At 39.2% G+C, this 26,180-nt stretch overlaps 1 protein-coding gene across 3 annotated transcripts in view; it reads right to left on the bottom strand.

Moving 5' to 3' along the window:
• The window catches only part of ATSAC1 (Phosphoinositide phosphatase family protein), an 84,487-nt gene extending 58,749 nt beyond the window's left edge, over nucleotides 1–25,738 (bottom strand). For all 3 annotated transcript variants that reach the window (XR_016529042.1, XM_090312699.1, XM_090312700.1), the window contains exons 1-6: nucleotides 25,422–25,738; nucleotides 24,883–25,087; nucleotides 24,631–24,796; nucleotides 14,979–15,201; nucleotides 5,718–5,794; nucleotides 4,565–4,752 (exon numbers count right to left, since the gene is read on the bottom strand). Coding sequence is in view for 2 of the 3 variants with exons in the window: in XM_090312699.1 (XP_090168825.1) it covers nucleotides 4,565–4,752; nucleotides 5,718–5,794; nucleotides 14,979–15,201; nucleotides 24,631–24,796; nucleotides 24,883–25,087; nucleotides 25,422–25,547 (985 nt within the window). In the remaining variant the exon portion in view is untranslated. The remainder of the gene's footprint in view (nucleotides 1–4,564; nucleotides 4,753–5,717; nucleotides 5,795–14,978; nucleotides 15,202–24,630; nucleotides 24,797–24,882; nucleotides 25,088–25,421) is intronic.
• Between the last annotated feature and the right edge of the window lie 442 nt (nucleotides 25,739–26,180).

Raw genomic sequence — 26,180 nt, 5'->3', positions numbered from 1 at the left:
CTTTAGTCTCCGTATTAATGGGTCATCCTTTTGGTGAATCTAAGCATGTGCTTTGGTTGGCCTTCATTCGTGCGTTCCTCTGGTGCTTATGGGGAGAAAGAAATGGAAGGGTTTTTAACGATACCTATTCTTTTACTACTCGATTTTTTTAACTTGTTTTATCTACTTTTTTTTTTCCAAATCCTATACATGAAGTTGGCATCATTTGTCCGTTATTTTTTTTCCAAATTAAAGCATCCTTTCACTCATTTCAATTTATCTATCTTAGTCAGCAACTAGCGATCTTTATTGTAATTTGCTCGGGGTTCTCCCCTTATACTTATCAATGAATTGTTTCTTTTACCCAAAAAAAAAAAAAAAAAAACCACCCTGACCAAGACCACCAACTTTAGATGAAAAAACCTCAAGACCTCTCTGGAGCATTAGATAAATTTCAGCATTTCCTATTCTCCAACAAAATTATATTGATTGGTGATGAATGGCCCTACCGAGTTCCAAACCACAAGCTTCAATAAGGGAGGCGACTTAGAAGGAATTTGATGAGACCCAATTAAGGAAACCTTACATGAGGGCAGCTAGGGTGACTTTTTAAGTGGTGGAGTTTGAAAGAGATCTGCAACTTCTTTCCAAAAAAGTTGTCTCTCTTTAAAACCAAAAAACTAAATGTGAGGAAGAATCACAAATTTCCAGCCTCTTCTTTTTCTTTTTTTCCTTTTTTCTTCTTGTACCATTACCGTTTTTTTTACCGTCAACAAATTACAATCCTAATCCAAGCAGTCTTACTCAATCTCCCTATGATTTGCACTTTCAGAATGCCTCATACTGCTGGCCGTTCCTCTTTCCCTCTTTGCCTAGAGAAGGACAACATATCACGTAGCCAACTAAAGTACAGTTAAATTGCCTATTCATTCTATTTCTAGTGGTCTTTGAATCACGAATCTAGGAAAAAGAACATTTAATTTTCATTCACATTTGTGTATTCATAATATGTTGGGATAAAACAAAAAAACCTCTCTCTTGCTCTCCCTCTCATGCCAACCCCTCACCTCTCCCTCCGACCAACCCGTCAGATCCCACCATGCCTTATCAACTTAACCCTTTCTTCTTCTCTCACCATGGATTGTTCTCATCAGCTGAAGCAGATCTCTGTTGAGAGAAAAAAATTCTCGATTGATATAGATCTTGTTTCTCGTGACACACAGATTCGTCTAACAAAGACTTCTAAAGATGAATCTTTCTCCATTTCGTTCCTTTGGAGCACCCTCCGCTAGCTAACTGAATCACTCAATGGCCTTCTCCTTTCCCCCTGAACCAAAAATTGTTCAAAGAAAAGAGAGTTGATGAACATATTGTATGGCTTGAAAAACATTGAGCAGAAGAGGTTTTCCAACGGAACTTGTTAAGCTCGACTACAATGGAGGAAATAATTGCCTCATTATTCCAGCTGGAGAACAAAGATGTGAATGGAAATCTTTCATTGACCTCACTACCTTTTTAAGCTCTAAAGTTAGCTGCTCCATTAATGATAACCAACAACCAGCCTACAAGGAAGCTCTCTTTAAGAAGAACTACCATGGAAAAAAGGGAGATGGATCCTTGCATCAATACCAACAACTGTGCTTTTATTACCCAACCACCCACCATTAAACAGCCACAACCTTTTTTGGCACCTTCACCCTCATTGGGCCCCTTTTATACAAATAACATCATTGTGATTTAAAAATAAAAAATAAAAAAACTTCCATGACGAATGCCACAAAATCCCCAAAGCCATACAAGTGGACATCACAATATATGGGTCTCCTGCACCTTTTCAACCAGATAAAGCTATCTTGTGCTGCGAGAATTCTGAACAAGAATGGAGCTTGGAGCTTTCCATCTTTTCTCACCTTGGAGCCATGATTTTTTCCACAATGATCAAGTAGTTCCATCTTATGGAGGATGGATCAAAGTACGAGGCCTCCCTTTCAACAAGTGGAGCATGGAGAATTTTCACATTATTGGGGAAGCTTGTAGGGGTCTTATAGAAGTGGCCAAGAAAACACTCCATAGAATGGATTTTATAGAGATTTGTCTGAAGGTCAAATGCAATTAAACAGGTTTCCTTCCAGCAAGAGTTCCATCTTCTTCCATTGGCATTTCTGTCTGGATTGACCCCTTCTTTATTACTGATTATTACATAGGCCACATCGCCGAAATCCATGGCTCTCCAACAAAACAATCGGTGAAGAAAGACAAAGGGCAGCGAGTGTTCCAATGCAGCCCAATGGTCAATTGTAGGACAAGACATATACAGGCTCACAATACTCAATAAATAGGCTATATCTAGTAAGTTTTCCCACTAACCTCATATCTTTCAAGATCTTTTAGCAATTCTCCTTCTTTTGTGAGTTGTAAGGTGGGCATCATTGGGGTACTACATTAGAGGTCATGGGAGTACTTTTTTTGGTGTTGCTTTATAAAGGGTAGTTGGTTCTCTGTTTTTGGAAGTTTGAAATGGTGGCTGCTTAATATTACTTGTTGGGCTTTGTTTCATTCCCATGTTGGAAGGTTTTAGATTGTAAGGAGAATTTCTTTTCAAGTTCCTTGGTGTTGGTTCATCAAAAGTTTCTTTCATCGGATTTTAAGTTTGTGCATTGTTGATGAGTTTTTGTTTGCTCTTTGTTGGTCTTTTGTTGGTTGGTGGTCATTTTTTGGGTTTCTTTGGTAGTTTTGTAGTAGCCTCTGTTTTTCAGTAGCTGAAGAAGGCTCGTCGGTCGAAGTTGTCTGAGAGTTTATCTATATTTGGTTGTACTTGTCCATATCTTTTCTTTTTTTCGCTTTTTAATAGTTTCTCTCCTAAACTTTTATTCGTTTTGTAGTGAGAAGTTTTTTCTTCAAGAAAAAAAAGTTTATTCTTTCCTCTATTTTGTCCAATTGGAGAAGTTTATTGCGACTACTTTGGATTAGGGATCTCTCTTCCCCCTTCTTTTGTAACTTCATACAACAATTCATCAATGAAATTGTCTCCTATCAAAAATTTTAAAAAGAAAAACGATGAATTAATTCTATGACTATTAACACCAAACATAGGAACAAAAGTAGATATTCAAACTGTTATTTCCACTGAAATAGTACTTAATGAGCATAACTGAAGAAGAAATTTAAGATTACCATTTCATTGCCTACTCCTAAACTAACGGTTTTGGCAAACTGTGCTAATTTCTTTTGGGTCCCAAACATCATTTCCAAGATCATTCAAGTTGCTGTCATCTTTTATGCTTGTTAGCCATTCTTTTAGAAAAGAATCTAAGACCTTCTGGGCTTTTTTTTTTTTTTTTGAAAAGGAAACAAGTCTCTTTATTCATTAAGAAAATGAAGAGAGACTAATGCTCAATTTACAAGGAATTCACAAGGATCAGCAGGTGCACCCAAGCATCTCAACTAGGTTGACACCCCCTTAGCACCCCTCATCACATCCTAACTCTAGAAAAGCCTTTAAATTAAGCCATACAAACTTGAAATGTAAAGAGAGAGACTGGAAAATCATAACAAAAAGACAACTAAAAATGAAGCAATGAGATCTTCAGAAAGCTGGAGAAAGGAATGAATGCCAATTTAGACTGATTTCCTGACTAGAGTATGCTGCAAAGGGGCTTGAGAGGGAGCACCAAAGAGAGGCTTTCAACTTGGCAGCTTCAAATCTTGAGAACCAGGGGGTTTCCTTGTCTTGGAAGACTCTTTGGTTCCGTTCAAACCATAATTCAGCTAACACAGCCTTAACAGAGCATTGACCCACAAAATCTGGTGTGATTTCTTGAGAACCGGCCCTATCAACAACTGCTGCACATTTAGGCTAAAATTGGGTCCAAAGGACCAGCACAAATTGAAGATATTGAAGAGCGAAAACCAGCAGCTTTGTGCATAAAAGCAGTCGATAAATAGGTGCTGTAGGTCTTTCCTGTTCTTTTTACACAAAGCACACATATTGGGGGAGAGGTAGTGGGAGGCAAGCTTCTTTTGCAACAACTTGAGCAGTTTAGGGATCCAAAAACCATTATCCAAAGGACTATGTTTATTTTCCTTGGACTTTTTGATTTCCAAGGAGCTTCATAAAGTAGAGGATCAATTCAGGGGGCCTTGCAGAGAAAGTAGGTTAAGGATTTATGAAAGCTTTTCGTTGGATTCTTTGGCTCGAGAGGAAGAGAATAAATTTTGGGATAAAGTAGGACTTTGAAGTTTTTCGGCACCAACTAGATTTTGTTTCTTCTTCATGCAAGTTTTAAAAACCTCTTGATAATATGTTTAAACTAATTCGAGCATTAACCTCTTTTCGTTGAAAAGTTCGTCTGTTTCAAAAATATATATATGTTTAAACATCATTTTCATCGTATATAAAATTTTCATATTTTTTGGGTATCTACCAATCATTTTTATTTGATAGGTTCTTAGTCGGGACTGTGGAACATGCTTACAAATGAAATTTGTTTCTTCGAAAGAAAAAGGAAAAACAACTGCAAGCCCAGTTTAGCCATTTAATTTAACCAAATACATATGAGAAAAATCATGATAATGATATTCTTACAGATAATATCTGGCTTTGGGCTAAATTTAGAAGCTTCTTGAGACCAAAAGAGAGGAATTGAACCCCGCATCTGCACAACAGAACTCATTTTTCCCCTGCATGAACCAGCTTTTTCATCAAGAATGATCTGCTCTGTTTCAACATCATTTGCAACTCGTCCCCGATCATTCACTCCTCTTTTTAAGTAACTGTAATTTTAGAAAAAATCACGAACATTAAAGGTACTTATTTCTAATACTGCCAACCAAAATAAGAGATATCCAACAAGAAGAATATTGTCCTCAATTGTTTCATGGGATTTTTTACGCTCTTAAAGTCAACATATTTTTTACACTCCACGTCCAATTCCTGAAGGCCATTGGGAGAATTTGTCCATGGATTTCATCCTTGGTCTTCCTAAAACTCAATGTGGGTATGACACAGTACTTGTTGTAAACCTTGTACAAAAAGACCTCAGATGCCATTTTTGTTGCTAATCTCTTTATAAAGAAGTTGTTCAATTGCGTGTGATTCCAAAATCAATAGTCTGATTGGGATGTTAAGTTCCTAAGCTACTTCCAAAAAAACATTGTGGAAAAAGTTACATACCAACTTGCATTTAGCACTACTAGCCACCCTCAGACTAACGGACAAATGGAAGTGACCTATAGAGTTTAGGGCAATTTAATTTGGTGCTTGGAAGGTGATAAGCCAAAGTAGTGGGACTTAATTTTGCCTCAAGTTGAGTCTGCTTACAACCACATGAGGAACCAGACCAAAGTAAAGTCACTATTTGAGGCTGTATACTAAATGCCTTAGACTTACGATGGATTTGGCTAATCTTCCTTATATTCAGTCAAGAGACCGAAGTAATGGCCAAGTGTGTAGGCACGGCTACATAGAGAACTAGCTGAGCATTTGGAGATGACTTCTTCCTATAACCAGAAAGCTGTCAATCAGAGGAGATTCAAGGAATTCAAAGAAGGCACCCTTGACATGGTCCATTTGGAATGCTTTTGTTTAATGCTCCTTTTACCTTTTGTGTATAAGGGACTCCTGTTCCTTAGTCCTTTAGGTTGTTGGCTGGGGTCATGCTATTGTTTTCTAATGTTCTCTCTTTGTTTCTTATCCCAATATATAACTACATATATGACACTTTCAAGCAAAACTATACCGTGTCCCTGCAAAGTGTCGAGAACGCCGAGAAATCAGAGTGATAGTGAAGTCTCTTCCAAAGATCGATAGTCTAACCTGCACATATTAAGATTCATATTAGGACATATGCGCATACTAATAACTGAACAGGACTCTAACACAAAAAAAGACATAGCATAATCAGAATTACAAGACAAATAAAAAAGACATTAAACTTAAAAATAAACATAATAATAAATCCCAAAGCATATGACAAAAAATGAACCCACAAAAAACCATAAGTTTTCTTCCTTCCCAACTAAAGAACCAAACTTCTAAAAAAAAATAAGCCAAAGCTCACCAATGGAATTGAGCTCCTCCCCTTGCAAGGAATAACATAAGGAAAGGATTAAAGTTTTCAGAAGTGTGGCTAGTTGAGGCTAAACTTCCAAACCTCCTCAAATATTTTTCTAAAAATCTTACTTGAACAAGATTTGTTCTATAGGTTGTACAACAGTATCCTTGAATTCTAAATTTGATGGAGATAATCAATCTGACACAGCAACTAGTACCAAAATAGCAATGAAAATTAAAGCAGTTGATATGATAAATGAATGTTAGTGTAGGCGTAGCTAATATGATAGATCAGCAACAAATATAACCACAAGTTAACAACTAGCAAACAATAAACCATTCATCTAAATTTTTTAAAGGAATTAACATAATAATATACTGATACTACAACAAAAGGCGAAAGAATAGTTCGCTCTGTGCTCACCGCATTACCAATTAGTCTCACCACATGTCTTTACAAGGTTATTGCTAGAGTCTTATCCAAAAATCTCGAAAAAGTCCTCCCCACCATCACGCATTACCAATCTGCTTTTGTGGAGGGTAGACAAATTCTCAATTCATCATTGATTGCAAATGAAGTGGTGAATGACTGTTCCAACAGAAAGAAACAGGGGTTTGTGGTTAAACTTGATATTGGAAAGGCCTATGATAAGGTCGATTGGGACTTTCTTGATCTTGTCTTGAAAAGCAAAGGTTTCGGCAACACTTGGAGGAAATGGATTCGCGGTTGTGTATCCACACAAATTTTATATATATATGTATGTATGTATGTATGTATGTAAGAAACAGAGAATTGAATTAAATCAAGAGGGGGGGCGGCGCAAAAAAAAAATCAAACAAGAAGAGTCCTCCAATTGTTTAAAATCATAAGAAGGCTATGATTACAAAATAATTTAGTATAATTTGTACACCACCAAGAGGTGGTATTCTGAACCTGAGCCCAAAAAGAATCAAACAACCTACTATTCCGTTCATTCCACAAATGCCACAGAAGTGCACGAGTCGCACATCGTCATAGAATTCTTCCTTTACCACAAAAGTTTCCACCATTCAGGCCATCCATAAACCAGCCGTCAATCTTCTAAAGGAGACGACTAACCACCCCAAACATGGTAAGAAGACTATTCCAACCTCTAGACACAAAATCACAGTGCGGTCTCCATCCCCTTAAGACAAAGAAGGCACATGGAAGGAGAGAGAGACCAATTAGGGAACTTCCACTTAAGCTTTTCATGAGTATTCAAACTTCCAAACTTAGATATTAAAGAAGACCAAGTATAAGCTAATATTCCAAGGAGAAAGCTTGAGGATCATTAGAGGAGGAGGAAAACACTTCCAAGTATTGGGAATGGAACTTTTGGATGCTAAAAAAAATGTGGATAAGTATGGTCAAAGATGGGAGCCATGTGTTGAGGGTTTTGATGAGATGGGTGGTGACCTGAGTATTTTGAGGTCAATGAGTGCAAGTTGGGCAGGAAGGTGAGGGCATCGCTAAGGGTTGGCCCTTACGTTGAAGCAATGCGTTAGTCAAGTCCATGTGGAGGTTAGAAGGGCAAGTGGACGCGCACGGCAAAGAGCGAGGTGACCTTAGGCAAGGAGGCTTGAGCATGCGTTGATATGTGTTAGCTAGACAAGGTAGGTGCAAAGTAGGGCTAGGCGTCAACCTTAGGCATTGGTCGCAACGGAAGCATTGAAGTAAGGCGTTGGCCGAGTGGGGGATGCGTCTAAGTAAGGCTATGTGGCCAAAGAAGGGGTGGCATGTGTTGAGTAGGTAAGCTTAGGGAGCAAGTTCGAGTTGACAGCAAATTGGGGCATGTGGCTGAACCAAGTGAATCCTTGGCTAAACCAAGGATGAGGTGGGCACTTGGTAGAGCATGCAAAGGTGGGAATGACACTTCAAAAGAAGGCTATGCGGTGGCCTAGTCAAGAAGAAGACACCTAAGCTAGCATGCAAGGAGGTGTCAAAGTTGATGCGCTGGTACATGCATGCTGAAGGCAACTAGACATGCAAGGATGGAGATGTGTCGAGCATTGATGGTTTTGGGACAGCTATAAATAGGACGTCTGGGGGACCTTAGCTCTCACAAACCACTCGTGCAAATCAAGCAAAACCAGTGTAGAAGTGTTGATAGGTGAGTGTACTAGGTCATCCTATGCTGCCATTTCTTCTTTTTTTTTTTTTGAAAGGAAACAAGTCTCTTTATTCATTAAGAAAATGAAGTGAGACTAATGCTCAATTTACAAGGAATTCATAAGGATCAGCAAGTGCACCCGGGCATCTCAACTAGGTTGACACCCCCTTAGCACCCCTCATCACATCCTAACTCTAGAAAAGCCTTTGAATTAAGCGATATAATGGGAAACAATACTTGAAATGATAAAGAGAGAAACTGGAAAATCGTAACAAGAGACAACAAAAGACAACTAAAAACAAAGCAATGAGAACTTCAGAAAGCTGGAGAAAGGAATGAATGCCAATTTAGACTGATTTCCCGGCTAGAGTATGCTGCAAAGGATTTTGAGAGGGAGCACCAAAGAGAGGCTTTCAACTTGGCAGCTTCAAATCTTGAGAACCACGGGGTTTCCTTGTCTTGGAAGACTCTTTGGTTCCGTTCAAACCATAATTCAATTAACACAACCTTGACAACATTGACCCACAGAATCTGGTGCGATTTCTTGACAGCCGGCCCTATCAACAACTGCTGCACATTTAGGCTAAAATCTGCTCCAAAGGACCAGCTCAAATTGAAGATATTGAAGAGCGAAAACCAGCAACTTTGTGCATAAAAGCAGTTAAAAAATAGGTGTTGTTGGTCTTCCCCATTCTTCTTACACAGTTAAAAGATATGCTGCCATTTCATTTGGAGAAGTGCGGAGTAAGAAATTCGTATTGGAAGGTAGAAAGGTCATCTGGTCGCATAGGGTAGGCGTCCATCGCATACGCCATCGCCTGGCGAACGGCGCATGCATGCGCACGCCCCATCGTAAGTTGCACACCCTCGTTGACATTGATTTTCTGTCAACAACAAAACCTGCCTAGTCAGAATCAGTGTAAGCTTCAATGCAGCGTTTATCAAACTTCCTGAACATCAAGCCCTTACCAGGAGTTGTCTTCAGATATCTTAAAATACGCTCAACAGCCGTCATATGTTCCTCGTAGGGAGCTTGCATAAATTGATTGACAACACTCACCACATAAGATATATCAGGTCTAGTATGGGATAAGTAAATTAATTTCCCAACTAGTCGCTAATATCTCTCTTTGTTGACGGGAACTCTATCATCCATATTAATAAGTTTTGCATTATATTCCACAAGGATGTCAATAGGTTTACACCCGGTCATACCTGTCTCTTTAAGTAAGTCAAGAGTCCGTTGAGACACTGAAATACCCTCTTTTGATCAAGCAACTTCCATCCCGAGAAAGTACCTCAGCTTTCCAAGGTCTTTAATCTCGAACTCCTCGGCCATTTCTTTTTTAGTCTCATAATCTCAGTAGTATCACCAGATAAAACTATGTCATTAACATAAACAATGAGGACCGCAATTCTCCCTAAAACTGACTTCTTTGTAAACAACGTGTGGTCTGAGTGCCCTTGATTATACCCTTGGGATTTTACAGAAGTAGTGAATTTGTCAAACCAAGCCCACGAGGACTATTTTAACCCATAAAGCGACTTTCTCATTCTGCAGGCCCAGTGCTTAAACTGACTCTCGAATCTCGGAGGAGGACTCATGTAGACTTCCTCTTCCAATCCCCATTAAGAAACGCATTTTTTACATCTAGTTGATGAAAAGGCCAATCTTTGTTCACTGCTACTAATAACAACACCCGGACAGTATTAAGCTTGGCCACAGGAGAGAAGGTTTCAGAGTAGTCTATTCCAAAGGTCTGAGTAAACCCTTTGGCAACCAGTCTAGCCTGGTATTAATCGTCCCATCAGACTTGTATTTTATGGTAAAGACCGATTTGCATCCAACCGTCTTGTGTCCCTCGGAGAGAACAACCTGATCCCACGTCTCATTTTTCTCAAAAGCCCTCATTTCTTCCATAACTGCAGCCTTCCATTCAGGAGTCTCCATTGCTACATGTATGCTACTTGGTATCATCATTGTATCTAGACTGGTAGTAAGAGCCTTGAACTCGGGTAACAGGTTACTATACATCATGTAACTGTGCATAGGATACTTTGTACATGATCTAGTGCCTTTCCTCAAGGCAATGGGAAGATCAAAAGAAACGTCATTACTCTCCACATTGTCTAGTTTTTCACCATATTTGGTTGTCTGCTCTTGGGGTTCATCTTCTAAAGGACCTTTCACACATTCATCTTTACTCATACCACTTTCATTCTCTGGAGTCGTTTCCTCAGCACTGTTATTTTCAGCTGTCTCTACATCTCCCATGGTGTCCTTGGCAGCCCCGTCAACACTTTTTTCATCTTTACCCTCTCTGCAAGTATTAGTCTCAGCACAAGTACCAATATCATTAGTGGCAGGAATACAAATACCTGGAGCTGATGCTGGGTCAAACTCATGGACCGGAGCCGGAGAAGCGACAGGTGGCACTGTTTCCTTCTTGAGATTCTTCCTATAGTATGTTATCCACGGGACTTGATTGGTGGGAAGGACAGACAGGACAGGTTCAGGTTCAGAAGACAACTCTAAGGGCACCGAATAAGTGGACCAATTAGTCTCTTCACTAGAATTCTCCCCCTGAAGATGACTAATAGGGAAGAACGGCTGATCCTCAAGAAAGGTAACATCCATGGAAACGAAATATTTTCGAGAAGGTGGGTGGTAACATTTATATCCACGTTGGTGGGGAGGATACCCAATAAATACACATTTCTAAGCACGAGGGGTAAACTTCGTGCGATTTGGCCCGTGGGTATGAACAAAGACAACGCAACCAAAAACCCGGAGAGGCACATCAGAGATAAGGCGGGTGGTTGGATACGACTCTTTAAAACGATCAAGGGGATTGTGGAAGTTTAGAACACGCGCATGCGATTAATTAAATGTGCAGCAGTAAGAATAGCATCCCCCCATAAGAAGGACAGAAGGGAGGTGGACAGCATGAGAGAATGAGTGACTTCCACCAAATGTCGATTTCTCCGTTCGGCCACCCCATTCTGCTGAGGAGTGTAGGCAAAAGAGCTTTGGTGGACAATTCTCTTGGAAGCAAGGAAATCCCGAAAAGAGTTGTTAAAAAACTCATGCCCATTGTCACTTCATAGAATTACGATTTTCGTGTTAAACTGGATTTCCACAATGGCATAGAATTGCTGGAACACAGATAATACCTCGGACTTCTCAGTAAGAAGGAAAACCGAAGTAAGCCGAGTGTGGCCGTCGATAAAGATGACAAACCAACGTTTACCTATAGAAGTGGTGATTGGTGAGGGACCCCAAACATCATTGTGGATAAGAATGAAATAGATGGTTTGTAAGGCTGAGAGTAAAAAGAGACACGACTCTGTTTGGTCCAGATACACACATCACAGTTTAAGGAAGAGATATTAATATCACGAAACAAATGCAGGAACAAATATTTCATGTACAAAAATTGGGATGCCCAAGGCGGAAATGTCATAACATAAAATCACTCTCAGAAGTAGAAAAATTCAAAGAAATGAAACTAGTCCTATAACAATCTCTAGAGGAAATATCTTCAGTCAGGAAGTAGAGTCCCCTATCATGCTGGGCAGTGCCAATCATCGTCCCCGAGCTCATATCCTGAAATAAAACAGAGTCGAGTGAGAAAACAGCCTGACAACTCGGATCTCTTGTAATTTTGCTGACAGATAATAAATTATATGAAATCTTGGGAACATGTAACACATCACGCAACACTAAACCCTCAAACGGAGAAAGATGGCATTTTCCTTCAATAGGAGCAAATGACCCATCTGCGATCCTAATCCTTTCATTACCAGCACTCGGACAGTATGAAGTAAACTGGTCAGATGAGCCAATTAAATGATTTGTAGCTCCTGAGTCAACAATCCAGGGTTTTTTACCATGAACACTAAGCAAGCCAAAGGGCTAAACCGTACCTGATTGCGCAATAGCACTGACTCGAACAGCACTCGAATTATCTTGGCCATCTGCTGGAGATTAAGTCTGAAGGTTTCCACTTGTCAAGTCACTCACAAGAGCACATCCAAGGTTTGATTTGTCATGTGACTGATGTCATTTGCTATTTGGAGGTCTCCCATGCGGCTTCCAACACTGATCTTTCATATGCCAAGGCTTCTTGCAGTGCTAACAGACAGGAGGGAGTCTATTACTCTGCTTATCACTGTCAAACCCAGAAGACTTCGTAGCAAATGCAACAGCATCTGTTGATGTGATTACTAGATTGTTCATGGCACTCAATTTGTTCTTTTCTAAACGTATCTCTTAACATACTTTCATGAGGGAAGGTATAGGACGTTGGCCCAATATCTGACTCCGAACAGCATCGAACTTTGAATTCAACCCAGCTAGGAAGTCATACACTCTATTAGTTACAAGTCCATTTCCTGCCACAGTAGGGATAATTTGTTAAAATAGGATGTCACATCCATCGATCCTTGTTTACACTCATGGGCCTTCTTGCGTAATAATTGAGATGCATTCTGTCTTTTTTAATATAACTTCTGTACAACATCCCAAATGTCTCTGACGGTTGCAACATGGAGTAACGGCTTACCAATATAGGGTTTCATGCTGTTAACCAGAACTGATCGCAACAAAGAAGACTCTCCTTTCCAGATACGTTCTTGAGGGTCACCTGGCCCTAGTTTCGATATCTCTCCCGTCAAGTACCCGAATTTATGACATCCTTCCAAAACCATTCTGATTGATTGCGACTAGGAAAAATAGTTTTAGCCATTCAACTTTTCTCCAATAATAAATCCTGCAGAGTTTCCAGACAGAAAATTTGTTGTGGATAAAAAAGGGAAAGAATTTACCGGATTCTCAGAATACAATGGTAGGTTAGTGGAGAACTCTAGTTGGACTGTTTGCAGGTTTGTGCCAAGAACTGTTTCAAAATCTGCAATCTTCTCCTGAAGATGGTCAAATTGACGTTGGACCTCATTTGGGTCATAAGTTGCGCCACTGTTGCTTGGCGCGACTGGAGTATGTTGATCGAAGGAGGCATCTCGACGCCATTGCAGAGAACCAACACCGATCAACTGGCTCAAGGCCGGCAACTGTTGGGCAAAACCGGTTGGCTCGAGTGGGAGGACTCGGTTGCAAGCGGGGGAGCATCGACTGCTGGACGAAACCGATCGGGTTCGAGCAGGAGGACTCGACTGCAAGCAAGAGGAGCGTCGGCTGCTGGGCGAGATTGATTGGCTGCGAGCGGCGAGAGGACTCGGCTGGAACGAGGTCGGTTGACAGAAGTGCCGCGGCGATCGATTGGTCTAGATCGACGCTGGTCTCGATCGGCTGGACGGCTGGAGCCGTCAGCTGAAGGAGCTATGGCAGCACGGTTTGGAGATACCTTTTGACGGCTGCCTGTATCTCTGCATTAATGTCGACATTCGCAGCTCCATTGATTCCGACAAAGGTTGCTGAAGAAGACTGTGGCTGATTCTCGTCAGTGATGGTTAGGGTTTCGTCACCATTGATACCATGATGAAAAAGAGAAAAAAGGGACACAGATTCTTTATGTGGAAAACCCTAGAACAGGGAGAACAAACCACGATAGATGACTGATTTTTTATTATTATTCCGATACACTGATTACAAGAAAACTGCTCAAATAAATAGACAAGTAGAAAGCTTAGGTGCATGATAAATTACAAAAACACCCCTAGGCCAAATGGATTTGGAGATACTTCCATGAAGATGACTCCCTTTAGGGACAGATTATCGATGCTTGATATGGGTTCTCCCCACTGAAAGCATGGCCAAACAGCTTCCCCACCATCTTAAAGGACCATGGAGAGACATTATGCTACATCTGAACCTTATACATGATAGGGTTTCCATTAAAGTGGGGAACGGTGCTAATACTTTATTCTGGCTTGATCAATGGACCGGGGAAACTATACTCATTGTCCAATTCCCTCGTCTCTATGCACTATCTACTCATAAAAATTTCTTGCTTGGACTGAATAACGGGGTTGGATTCTACAATATAGGGGGAACTTTAATGATGAAGAGGTCGAAGATTGGATTACTCTAATGGACAGCATTAACAGAGTTCATCTTACATCACACAAAGACTGTTGGTTTTGGAAAACGGATTCAAAGGGTATTTTTTCCGTCAAAAATCTGGCCCATGAGTTGAGCATTTGCATGACCGACGATACCATCCCTTTACACAGGGAGATTTAAAAGGACTCTTACCAAAAGAAGGTTAAATTTTTCCTCTGGGAGATTATTCACAGGGCTCTTAATACAGTAACAGTTTTTTTTTAAACAGGAAACAAGCCTCTTCATTAAGATAATGAAATGAGACTAATGCTCAAATTACAATATACTGAAACAAAGGAACCTAAGGATCAGGAGATGCACCCAAGCATCTCAACTAGGTTGACACCTCCTTAGCACCCTCATCATATCCAATAAAACTAAAGGAGTACGATCTAAATTCAACCAAACATACAACTCGATCAACATCTGCCCAATGATAAGGGAAACACTATTTATAGACTTTTTTACACATTACTTTCCTTGCTATGACACGGTGCAGGTGTACAACTTTCTATAGCTCTTATTCTCTTTCATACCTTTTGATCAATTGGAGAAATTTTTTGTAACTCCTGGGCAAATTTCCTACGTCAATGTAATTTGTTATCAAAAAAAAAAGAAAATAATACAACAAATAACAGAAAATTGTGAGGGAGAGGGACGATATAAAAATAGGTCTTCAAACTAACTACATTAAAGATAATGAAATTGCACAACACACAAAAGAGGTTAAGAGCAAGGAGTTGCATTTTCATACCTGCTTGAAATGCCCATGAACTAATGCTATGGTCCATGCAGTATTATTGCATCGCAATCGAATTGCTCGAGTCAAATAAGCATTCCAGACAAAAATGTTGTCATATGGCATTCCTTCTGCAGCAGTTGACATAGCATTCTTTTGCAAACTTTGCATTATTGGATAGGTATAGCTATAGAAAAAATCTTTTGTCAAATCCACACTGGATAAAAGTTTTTTATACCTGCAAATAAACACAGTAACAAATACTATTCATTTGACTATATGGGTCCCAATATTAAATCAATGAGCTGGAATAGAACAGTAGCACAAAAAGGGGGTGGGGGGAATTGACATTCCACCTCTTTCAGTTTGCATATATACACAGTTGTGTCATCGTGTGTAAAAACAGTGTAGATGGAGAAAAAAATTTGATGAGGAAACATAACTTACCATCGAATTAATGAAACATATCTTCTCAATGTGGCTGAAGCTAGAATTCAAGTAAAGAAGAATCTATTTGGATTTTTGCCAGCAACCCTTGAAATTTCAAAGGAAAACAGGGGAAGTATAATTTTACACTTTGGTGATATTGAGTTTCTGGATCCTCCGGACAAGGTTAAGAAGTTTTTTAATGAGAAGGACCTCTCAAATCCAGTAGATATGGCTCGTATGAATCAAGTTATGTTCGATGAAGGGTTATTGAATTCAAATGAGTCTGAAGAATGGTCCTTCCTAAAAACAGCAGCCAATCATTTGAATTTCTCTAGAAATCCCCTGTTTTCAAAGTCTTTGATGATGCAGGTGAAGGATAAAATTAACAGTACTTCGGATAAGGAGGTTCAGGGGTCTTCTTTGCCAAAAAAGTCGTTTCAGGGGACTTTTCAGATGGAAGAAAAAGCAGTCAGTCCACCGGAAGAAAGGGCTGCTGAGTTTCAATCAGAATCGAAAAGAGAGAAGGAAGAGTTGTCTTTAAGAAGAGAGAAGGAAGTACAATTAACGAGGAGGAGCCAATAGATGCTTTAACTTTTTTCAGGGGAAGTCCAACAGATATGCTTACGGTTACTCCACCAGCCGCAACTCATTTTATTTCAAATAAAAGCCAGAATAACAGCACTTTTTCAGAGGAATTCCAACAGTCTAAAAAATCTAATAGTGGCGTTTCATTAGCCATGGACAGGCAGAAAGATCTTTCGACTGAAGCAGCCCCCTCGTGCCCTGAAACTTTGGATCCCACCGCGGTAATTTCAATATCAATCAACAAGGAAGTCCAAGAGTCTTTTTCGGCTCCCCCTCTCCAAGTTAATGATTTATTATTACCAAAAGACTCTATCGACGCCAAAATCTCTCCTTCCTCTGGTCATCTTCCAAACAACGTAAGCAAGCATTCACTTCTGAAACCTTTCAAAAAACATTTCACAAGGAAGAAAACCTCTTTTCGAAATGATTGGACTTCCATGATAAACACAGACCTTTTGGAAAATTGTTGTATTAAGGTGCAAATACCCTCCAGCCCAATCAACAAGTCAGTTCCTCCTCCCCTCGAAACTTACTCATTCTCTTTTCATGATTTCAAAGTCGGAGTCTCAAGTGTGGCTTTTTCTCGAGTTATATCTGAACCCTTTCAAGCCGCTATCAAAAATTAATGAAGATTCTTTGCTTAGCATAAGCAGTGATGAGGATGATAGCACTGCTCCTGAACTCCTCCAAGAAGAGGATTATTTCGGTAAGGACCAACAACATGATCTGCCCTACCTCTTTCAATCAGAAGAGGATCTCAAATTGGTTAGTAACATCCTCCCTTCCATTAAGCCCATGGACAAAGAAGTTATTCCCAGCAACTTGACTTCAATAGTGGAATATTGTGACCTGTGATCTTGGGTTAATTCCAAGAGTTCTTCATGAAAATTATTTCATGGAATACAAGAGGCTTGGGCGATGCCTAAAAAAGATTGGCAGTAAGAAGACTCATCAAGAAAACCAATCCATATTTGGTCCTAATCCAAGAAACCAAGAAGGAATTCAAAGTATATATGGTCGGAATTAAGAAAACAAGCTGGGTTTCGAATGTTTATGGTCCCACTGACTACAAAGAAAGAAAGCATATATGGTCAGAATTATACTCACTTTCAGGATATTGCTGCGAATCTTGGTGTATAGGAGGAGATTTCAACATCACAAGAAGGATTCAAGAAAGGTTTTCAACAGGGAGACCAAAAAAAGGGATGAAAAAGTTTAAATTCATTGATTCAGCAAAGCTAATGGAAATCCCCCTTAGTAATGTCCAGTTTACATGGTCAAGAGAAGGTCCCACAGCTTCTTGTTCACTCCTAGACAGATTCTTGATCACCAATAATTGGGATGATCTTTTTGCAAATACTAGAGTATTAAGAATGGCAAGGTTATGTTCAGACCACTTCTCAATTCTCCTTGAAGCAGGAGCACTTTTTTTTTTTGAAAAGGAAACAGCCTTTATTAATCAATAAAAATAGTACAGGAGATAAGTACTTTGATAATAAAGGCGAATACAAAGAACCAAACAAGAAACCAAAGGATCAGTAGGTGCACCCGGGCATCTCAACTAGGTTGACACCCCCATAGCATCCTCATCTATCCAACATAGAGATAAAGCCATCAAAGGCTAATAGAAGAGCAGTCTAATGAGACAATACAAGGAAAATCTTTGCAAACGAACGATGTAAAGAACTAAGCTACAAAGATCTAAATTACATCAAAGAAGTTAAGATAGTTAAGAATACTAATGAAAGAGAGCTGTTGTCTCTATCACCGGTGCTTCGGCTAGTCTTCCATTTGAAAGAAAGGCTGCCAATTTAAGCTTGTCTTGCAAAGAATAGGCTTCAAAGCAATTAGAAAGGGAGCACCAAAGAGAGGCATTGAGTTTTGCCGCCTCAAAGCGAGCAAACCAAGGAGTTTCCTTCCCATTGAACACTCTTTGATTTCTTTCAAACCAGATTTCAACCAGCACTGCTTTTACCCCATTAATCCATAGTAAATTGGGAGTATTTCTTCAGGATAGGACCTGAAAGTAATTGTTGTACATTGCTTCTAAAAGAAATATCAAAGACCCAAGAAGTGTTGAAGCAATTAAGGAATTCTTTCCAGCAGTTGAAGGCAAAACAGCAACCAAAGAATAAGTGTTGAAGGTCTTCTTCAGCTGACTTACAAAGGACACACCAATTGGGGGAGATAGAATAGCAAAGCAGTTTTTTTTGCAGCACCGAGGAACAATTTAGGGTTCCAAACTGTTATATTAACTCTCCGATGGCTGTTGGACTTCCAAAGGATCTTGTGAAGGCTGGCTGAAATTGGGGTGGTCTCAGAAAGGTGATTAACCAGTGATTTAACTGAGAAAGAGCCATTTTTTTCAAGGGACCAAATGCGAGTGTCTTCCCTATTGGATAATTTTTGCTTAACCATTGGAACTCTAAAATCTCATCTTTTAGGTCTCTTCTGAAGTTTAGAGTCCATGAGGAGGTGTGATAATCCCAAAAGTGTGATACTGAACTGTTGGGAAGTGATGTTAAGCCAAAAAGGGAAGGAAATCTGTCTTTTAACTGAAAAAAATCCAGCCAAAGGGTCTTGCCAAAATGTAATTCTGGTTCCATTCCCTATTTTAAAGTCTGTCAGCTTCTCAATATTCAACCAAGATCTTGAGATATTTATCCAAGGGCTTCGAAGACTGCAATGGACCTTGCCAGAAGTGTGCCAACCAAATTGACTGCTACCATGGATACTCAAAATAACTTGACTCCAAAGGGAGGGTTGCTCTTTTAGAAACCTCCAACCCCATTTGGCTAGTAAGGCCACGCTTTTAGCTTTTAAACCTCCAATTCCGAGTCCCCCATCTGCTTGTTTCTTAGAGACTAGCTCCCACTTTGTTAAATGATTTATCTTTCCCCCTTTAAAGCCTTCCCAAAAAAAGTTTCTGATGATTCTTTCAATGGCTGAAATCACTTTTTAGGCATCCAGCATAATTTCTTCTTTCACTAGGACTGTTTGGTCCATATACATTGGAAATCCAGCATAATTTCTTACAAATGGTGCTGCACTTTAATGTTAATGAGAATTCTGCCTTGAAGACCTCCAAAACTACAATCTTGCTTTCATCCCACAAAGAAAGAATGCCCCCTGATCTTCCTTGTGAATCTAAAAATGCCCAGCCCACCTCCTTAGAACTCCAAATGCTTTTTATGAAAGGGAGGTCGAAGCTGTCCTTTTTTTATTCTTGGAGTAGAACAACATCCGAATTTATTTTCCTCAGTAGTTTTTTTATAACTAATCTTTTAGTTTTATCTCCAAGGCCCCTAATATTCCATGAGATGATCTTCATTTACTAATTTTATATCAGAACAATATCAAAAGGGCAATAGACAATCTGATTATACCAAGACAATGTCACAAATATTTAAGAAAGAGTTGAGCTCTTGGGGTAATTCGGCAAGGGTTGGAGGGATTAAAGTTTCTGAATCTTGTACCTCCTCATTATGGAAAAGCAGATTCAGGTTTAATATGGCATCTTCTTGATCTTCTAAGCCCTTGAATTTCAAATTATGATCCTCAAAGTCTAGGTCTTCACTGCTGACACTAGCGATTGAGACTTCATCAAAGTCTTGTGGTAGCTTTCTAGAATCAAAGATAGGAGATCCTTGCACATAAAGGAAAGAAGGATCTAAGTTTTTACCCAACTGAGGAGTGACTGAAAAAGGAAAAAGGGGAGGATTTACTGACCTTTCTAACTTGTCAAGAGGGATTTGCACCCGAGCGCAACAATCTTCCAACAAATCAGAATTTGCAATTAAAGACCATGTTTTAACAGTGGAGCTTCTTCTTCTTTCGAAGTATTTGGGAAATGGTTTGAGAAGGTGAGAGCTTCGGCTATAGAGGGCCTCTGAATCTCCTTCCAAAATCTTCAAGGAATTAGCAACTTCCGGGGAGGTAAACTGAACAGGGGAAGGCTCTTCCTCTTCTGATTTTAATGTAGGTGTCTCTTTGGTATCATCTGAGCAGCCATTTACTTTTAATCGAGGGTGATGCTTCAACTTCCTCGACTTTCCAAATGAAATTTTGTTTACTGTCGAGCTGGGATATGTTTTCACGCAGAGTGGTTGGTCTTTCTCCCGAAATGCTAGTAGTTTTTTCACTGTGGGGCCAGGTAGATCTGAAGGTGAGAGGTTTAAGACAGTCAAATTAATTTCCTGTCCTTCCAAGGAATTTGAACCGCCAGCCTAACTCAGGTCTTTGGCTTTTTTCCGGAATAATTACTTTAGGAGGGCTTATAGATGAGGTGTTTTGGTAATAAATAAATGGGTGACTGATGGCATAATCGAGGGAATGGCTGTTGGGCTTCCCATAGGAGAGATTTGGGTTTCTATTGCCTCACTGCTCATTAAATTCTCTTCCTTCTCTCTTCTTAATGAATTCTCTTCCTTCTCTCTCCACTTGTTCACACCTAACCGGTTATGGACTTCGGACAGAGTGACTTCTGATTGGCCAACCATTTTTTCCGGCAAGCTGCCTCCACCTTTTTCCGAAAAGTATGTCCCCTGGCCTATCTTTTCCGACGATCTGACATTGTTTGCATCTAGAGGATTCATCAATACTTTTGAAAACAGGGGATTCCTTGCAAAATTCGTGTGATCTACTGCTGTATCAAGAAAGGACCAATCTTCACCCGCACTTGAATGGTTTAAGCCTTCATCGATCTTAACCTGGTTTAAACGAGCTAAGTCAACCGGGTTGTGGAAGTCATTTTCATTCAGAATTCTCTTAGCTTTTCTTGGAGGATCCAAGAACTCTATATCCCCAAAGTGTAGAAATATATTACCTCTGTTTTCCTCTGATATTTTTATGGTTGCTGGCAGAAAACTACAAATATTCTTCTTGACTTTAATCTTTGCTTCAGCCACATTGAGTAGATTTAATGTTTCAATTGCAATGGCTTCTAGTCCTCCAAAATAAGCACCTATTGCTTCAAATGTTTGCTTCCACTAATAATCCAAAGGCAGGTTTTTAATGGATATCCACCCTCCATATCCTTTTATTGATCTTGGTCGGTTGTGGAGAGATTTGTTCCATCTTTCGAATTTCAGGTGTAAATGCCCTACTCTTTGCCATCTTCCCGGTTGTTCTATTAAGACTTCCAGATTTCCTTTTTCCAATTTAAGTAGAGCATATTCTGCTGATAAAGGGTTAATGATAACATTAGAATTGGACCAAGTCTTAATTACCTTAGAAACTTCCGGCCATTGATTGGATTCGAATAGCCTTAAGACTACCCATAAGTTGCTGAAATCTTCTTTAAGTACTTCTTGATTTTTTTTGGTCCAAAACTTTGCCTTGCTCTGTTTTTTGAGAGCCAGAACATGAAGGGTGCTCTGTTTTGAACTATTTATCAGACTAGTATGTTAAGACAAGGGTGGTGATGATGGATATGCCTTGGGTTTTTTACCTCTTACTATATCCGCAAAACTAGTTGAAGGCTTCAGTTGGTCTTTCCATCAATACCTTGAACAAACGGTTTTGGCAAGACGAGAAGGCTATACAAGTCAGCAAACACTGACAAGATCTCCTCCTCCACCTCCTTATCACTATGCGTACTATCCCCATTGCCCTTGATTAAAGGACCTGGAAGAAGGCAGAGCTACAATCCCCCTCCTTAGTCCATTTCACTTTTATCATCTGGCTCTAGCTAATGTTCTCCTTCCTAACCACATCAGCAAACTCCCCTCGGAGGCAGTCCCTCTCCTCTTTCAATCCAGTGGTGATCTCACTTTCAAAAGAGAGTCTCGACTTGTCTTGTAGCGCGTAAACAGAACACGTAGCTCCATAGCAGAACTAATCTGAAATAGTCAAAATATCTCGAGAGGGAGGGGATCCATCAATAATAAGGAGAAATTTCCTATTTCAATCTATTCTTGATCTATCAGAAAGAAATCATGAGACCCTCCACCTCCTTCAAATCAATCTCCTCTATTCTATTAAGGATTTTCTGTCTTTTTATTTTGATATCTCCAAAGACCTCTTTATTCCTCCCTAATCATGCAACATAAGAACGTGCGGAATTTCCTCTAGAATTTCAAATTTTTCAGACATTCCATTAACAGCTAGCATAGAATCAACAATTTCCACCGAAAATTCTTCATCAATCATGAATTTGAAATTTTGTCCACCGAAATTTTGTCATAGAATCAATAAGAATGGAATCAAGTTTCAAATCCAAAACCCCACTCTCTTTTCAAACCTAGAAAAATGACTTCTTAAAAATAGGAACACGGACAGACTCATCAACGGTTGAAAGTAGAAGCCTTGGCTGTCCTAAAACTGGGAAATGGTAGTAGATTTGCTTTTTGGCACGACTCTTGGGCTGGTAATTCACCCCTTAAACTCAGTTTTCCCTCTTTATTTAGAGTTGCTTCCAACCAAAATGGTTCTATTATGGACCATTGGGATTCACAATCACTCTCTTGGTCTCTACCCTTCAGAAGACTTTTGAAAGAAGAAGAAATACATGAATTTCAGACATTACTTTCCTTGATTTCCAGCATAAAGCCTTCTTCCAGACCTAACTCTCGATCTTGGTCTTTAGAAACAGGTGGTTCATTCACGGTAAAATCATTGTCTAACCATCTTGCCTTGGCCTCACCTATTGACACCCACCTTTTAAAAGCTTTGTGGAAGACCAATAGCCCTCGAAGAGTGAACATTACAATTTGGATCTTGCTGTTTGGATCCTTAAACAGTGCATCAGTTCTGCAACACAAGCTGCCCTCCCATTTTATTTCTCCGAACCAATGTGTTTTATGTAAATCAGCAGGGGAAGACTTACAACACTTGTTCTTTGATTGTTCCTTTGCAAGAAATTGTTGGTTAGTCCTTTTTAAATCATTCAACATCAGTTGGGTGTTCGACTTTACTTGTAAACAGAATGTTCAGCAGTTGCTCACTGGTCCTATCCTCAAAAAAGCCCCAAATCTGATTTGGTGCAATGCAGTAAAAGCAATATTAGTTGAAATTTGGTTCGAAAGAAATCAAAGAATCTTTCAAGATAAAGAACACACTTGGTTCTTCCGCTATGAGGCCGCCAAACTTAATGCTTCTCAATGGTGTTCTCTTTCAAAGCACTTTGAAGCCTACTCACTTCAAGACATAAGTTTGAATTGGCAAACATTCATCTTCCCAGTTTGAACATGGTTTAAGGAGAAGGATCAACACTTCCCAATTTTGAAGACTCAAGTAGCTAGATTTATTTTATGATTCTCTTGTTTCTCTCTTAGTTTGTATTTTGGCCATCAAAAAGAGGGCATTTTCTCTGTTTTCTCATTGTTCTGTAAGCTTTATATTTTCCGTCTTTGTCTAAGTTCTATGGATATGATGAGGACGCTAAGGGGGTGTCAACCTAGTTGAGATGCCCGGGTGCATCTCCTGATCCCGTATCTTGTATCGATCCTATTCAAGTACACATCTCTTGTACTTTCTTTTTATGAATTAATAAAAAGTTTGTTTCCTTTTCAAAAAAAAAAAAGATCGCTAATCTACCCTGGCTTAAGATGTTGGCAAACCATATCTGCAAAGCTTCTCATTTTTTAATTACGTTTATGCAAAATCTCAGAGGACCATTCATTTTCCATCAAACAAGAGTGAGGATTGAACTTTAACTACTTCATCTCTTCAAACTTATTGAGAAACTCTCTTATCATTTCTCAAAATACCAGCCAACCTTTTTTTATCAAAACCAGGAGGAACGTGAATCAACTACCTTCCTCCAGTGCTAGGCCACACAACATATTCAAAGAACCATCCAAACAAAGTGTGAAATTCCAATAACCTAATAAAACTAAATGACCAAAATTATCTCTATCTTTCTTCTAAAAGGACTGAACTGAAGAATGAAAAAGCTCAACCAAACCATCTTCAAACCAACGAAGAAGGGAGATAGAAAGGCAAATAATCTGTTTCTAGTTCATGTCTTCTAAAAAAACCCATCCTCTTCATGTCAACTACAAAAATAAGTATCATGAATGCAGCAACTCCTGACTTCCATTGAGAGAACTAAGACATAACTTTCCGAAAACCAAACTTGAATCAAATTGAAGAAACAATGATGTAGATTCGTAGACTAAGAATCTCAGAAAATTCTTGGAGTAGAAATATTATTCATTATTATCCACACATGAGGGGAGAAACTCATATTTATAGAGTTTAAATACAAGTAGGGATAAAAAGAGAATTAACATAGACTTTTACACAATTACCCAAATAGCCTCATTCTTCTTCTTACATCATTCTACCTCTTCAAAAAGAAAACTCGTCATCGAGTTTTTTTAAAGAAGAAAAAGAAAAAGAAAAGTGAAACAATTAAGAAATAAAATAAACTTGTTCAACGAAGTATGGCTATGGCGATACCAACCTCTAACATCTTTGACGTTCTTGAAGAATCTGCCCTTTCTTTTTTAAGGTTTTCTTGATTGTGGATAAGGGGAAAGACTCCTATTAGAGTTTGAATACAAGTAGGGTAAAAAAGGAATTAACCTATATTTTTACCCAATTACCCAACTAGCCCCATTCTTCTTACATCAAACAACAAACAGACAAGGCAAGTGATTCAGAAAAGGTTACATGCTTGAGACAGTATGAGACAAGTACAACGACTTACCTCAGCTCAGTTTTAGAATGTGCTACATCAGTCTGAACTGAGACGTGTGGAACTGTAATCAATTGGGTTTCATCTATACCATATATTGCATGACCGCATATACATCCAATTTGCCGACGCTTGGTAACCAAAATCAAATAATATGACTCCAAACATTTAATACAACCTACAAGCATTAAATACACAAAATTTTAGGAAAGTGCGAAGAGATTCGAGGCTGAATTGGCACATAAAAGCAGAACCAACATCAACCTGCAATACCGAAAGCCTTTGTAACCGGGTTTAAACCCCCTGTAGCACGATTCCCTTCAGCAATTCGCTGACGGAGGTTCCTGATTTCTTGCAGGGAATACACTACCGGGTCTTCACTGATATTGAGTTCTGATGGTTCCGACCGATCTATCTTCAACACTCGGAAGAATTTCTTGTAGCGATCGCTCCCAATTAGATAATACCTCTGCTTAGGAAAACATGATGCAATAAAATAAAATTAAAACCGGGGAACAATCGGCTTTTCATGCTGGTTAGAATTAATGGCTTAACTCGTTCTACTGAAATTAAAGGTCAGGGTTATGAGAAATACAGAAGAACAACCTAAAAAAATTAAACTATTGTTTTGACACACTACTCAGGCAATCAATTATATTTTGGACTAATTTCCTCAAGGCGACCTGGGAAATGGAGAAAGAGGGACATAGTTGTGTCAAAAAGACCCGTAAAGGAATTGCATTTGTGCTTTCTAATGATAGAAAATACTAAATAAAAAGACAGAGTGGAAGTGCAGAGGTTACCGCTCTGGTTTCATAAAGTCTGAATTTCTCGAGAGAATATGAATTGTGATCAACGTCGGGATCATTTGAGGGGTGAACTTTGGCATAGGGTGGCGGAGGCGGATTGGGACCTTCTGACTTACCCATATTTCTCGAGGTTGGCGGGGATGATGGCAGTGGATTTGTTCGGGAATTGGTGCTGATCACCGTTGGTTCTTCTTCTTCGAGGATTCATAGACCATGTTTGTGCCGATGCTTCGTGTTCGGTGTACCTGTACAATATTGAGCTTCGTTTTCCAATTTTTCCCTAGAATAAAATAAAATACTTTTCAAACCTTATAAAAATCTTACCGAATATAAATTTATAATATAATGGTGTGAATTTGATGAATAGAACGACCCACAACCAATACGTAGATATGGAAAAAATATAATATAATAATAATATATAATAAAACAAGAAATTTCTCCACTTTCTTTGAATTTTCACTGATGTGTATCTTACAAGTTCCATCAAACGTCTCTATTTATAGGCAAAATGACAAGTACGAGGTGGTTTATTTGGATACTAAATGAGTATTTACAAGACACATGGTAACATACATGGGGTGTAGAGTGAGTGACATTTGGCGTTTGCCACTAAGAATGGGTATCTATTTTACACATAATTTGTAATATTTATAATACTCCTCCTTAGATACTCATTATATATATGTGTGTGTGTGTGAAATATGTCTCTTAAAACCTTACTAGGAAAAAAAACCCATTGAGAAAAAAAAA

This window comes from Benincasa hispida, chromosome 4 (assembly GCF_027475165.1).
Source record: "Benincasa hispida cultivar pf3 chromosome 4, pf3_genome.v1.1, whole genome shotgun sequence".
Classification (NCBI taxonomy): domain Eukaryota; kingdom Viridiplantae; phylum Streptophyta; class Magnoliopsida; order Cucurbitales; family Cucurbitaceae; genus Benincasa; species Benincasa hispida.
The sequence above is the reverse complement of the archived record's forward strand: the minus strand, read 5'-3'. Positions and strand labels throughout refer to the sequence as shown.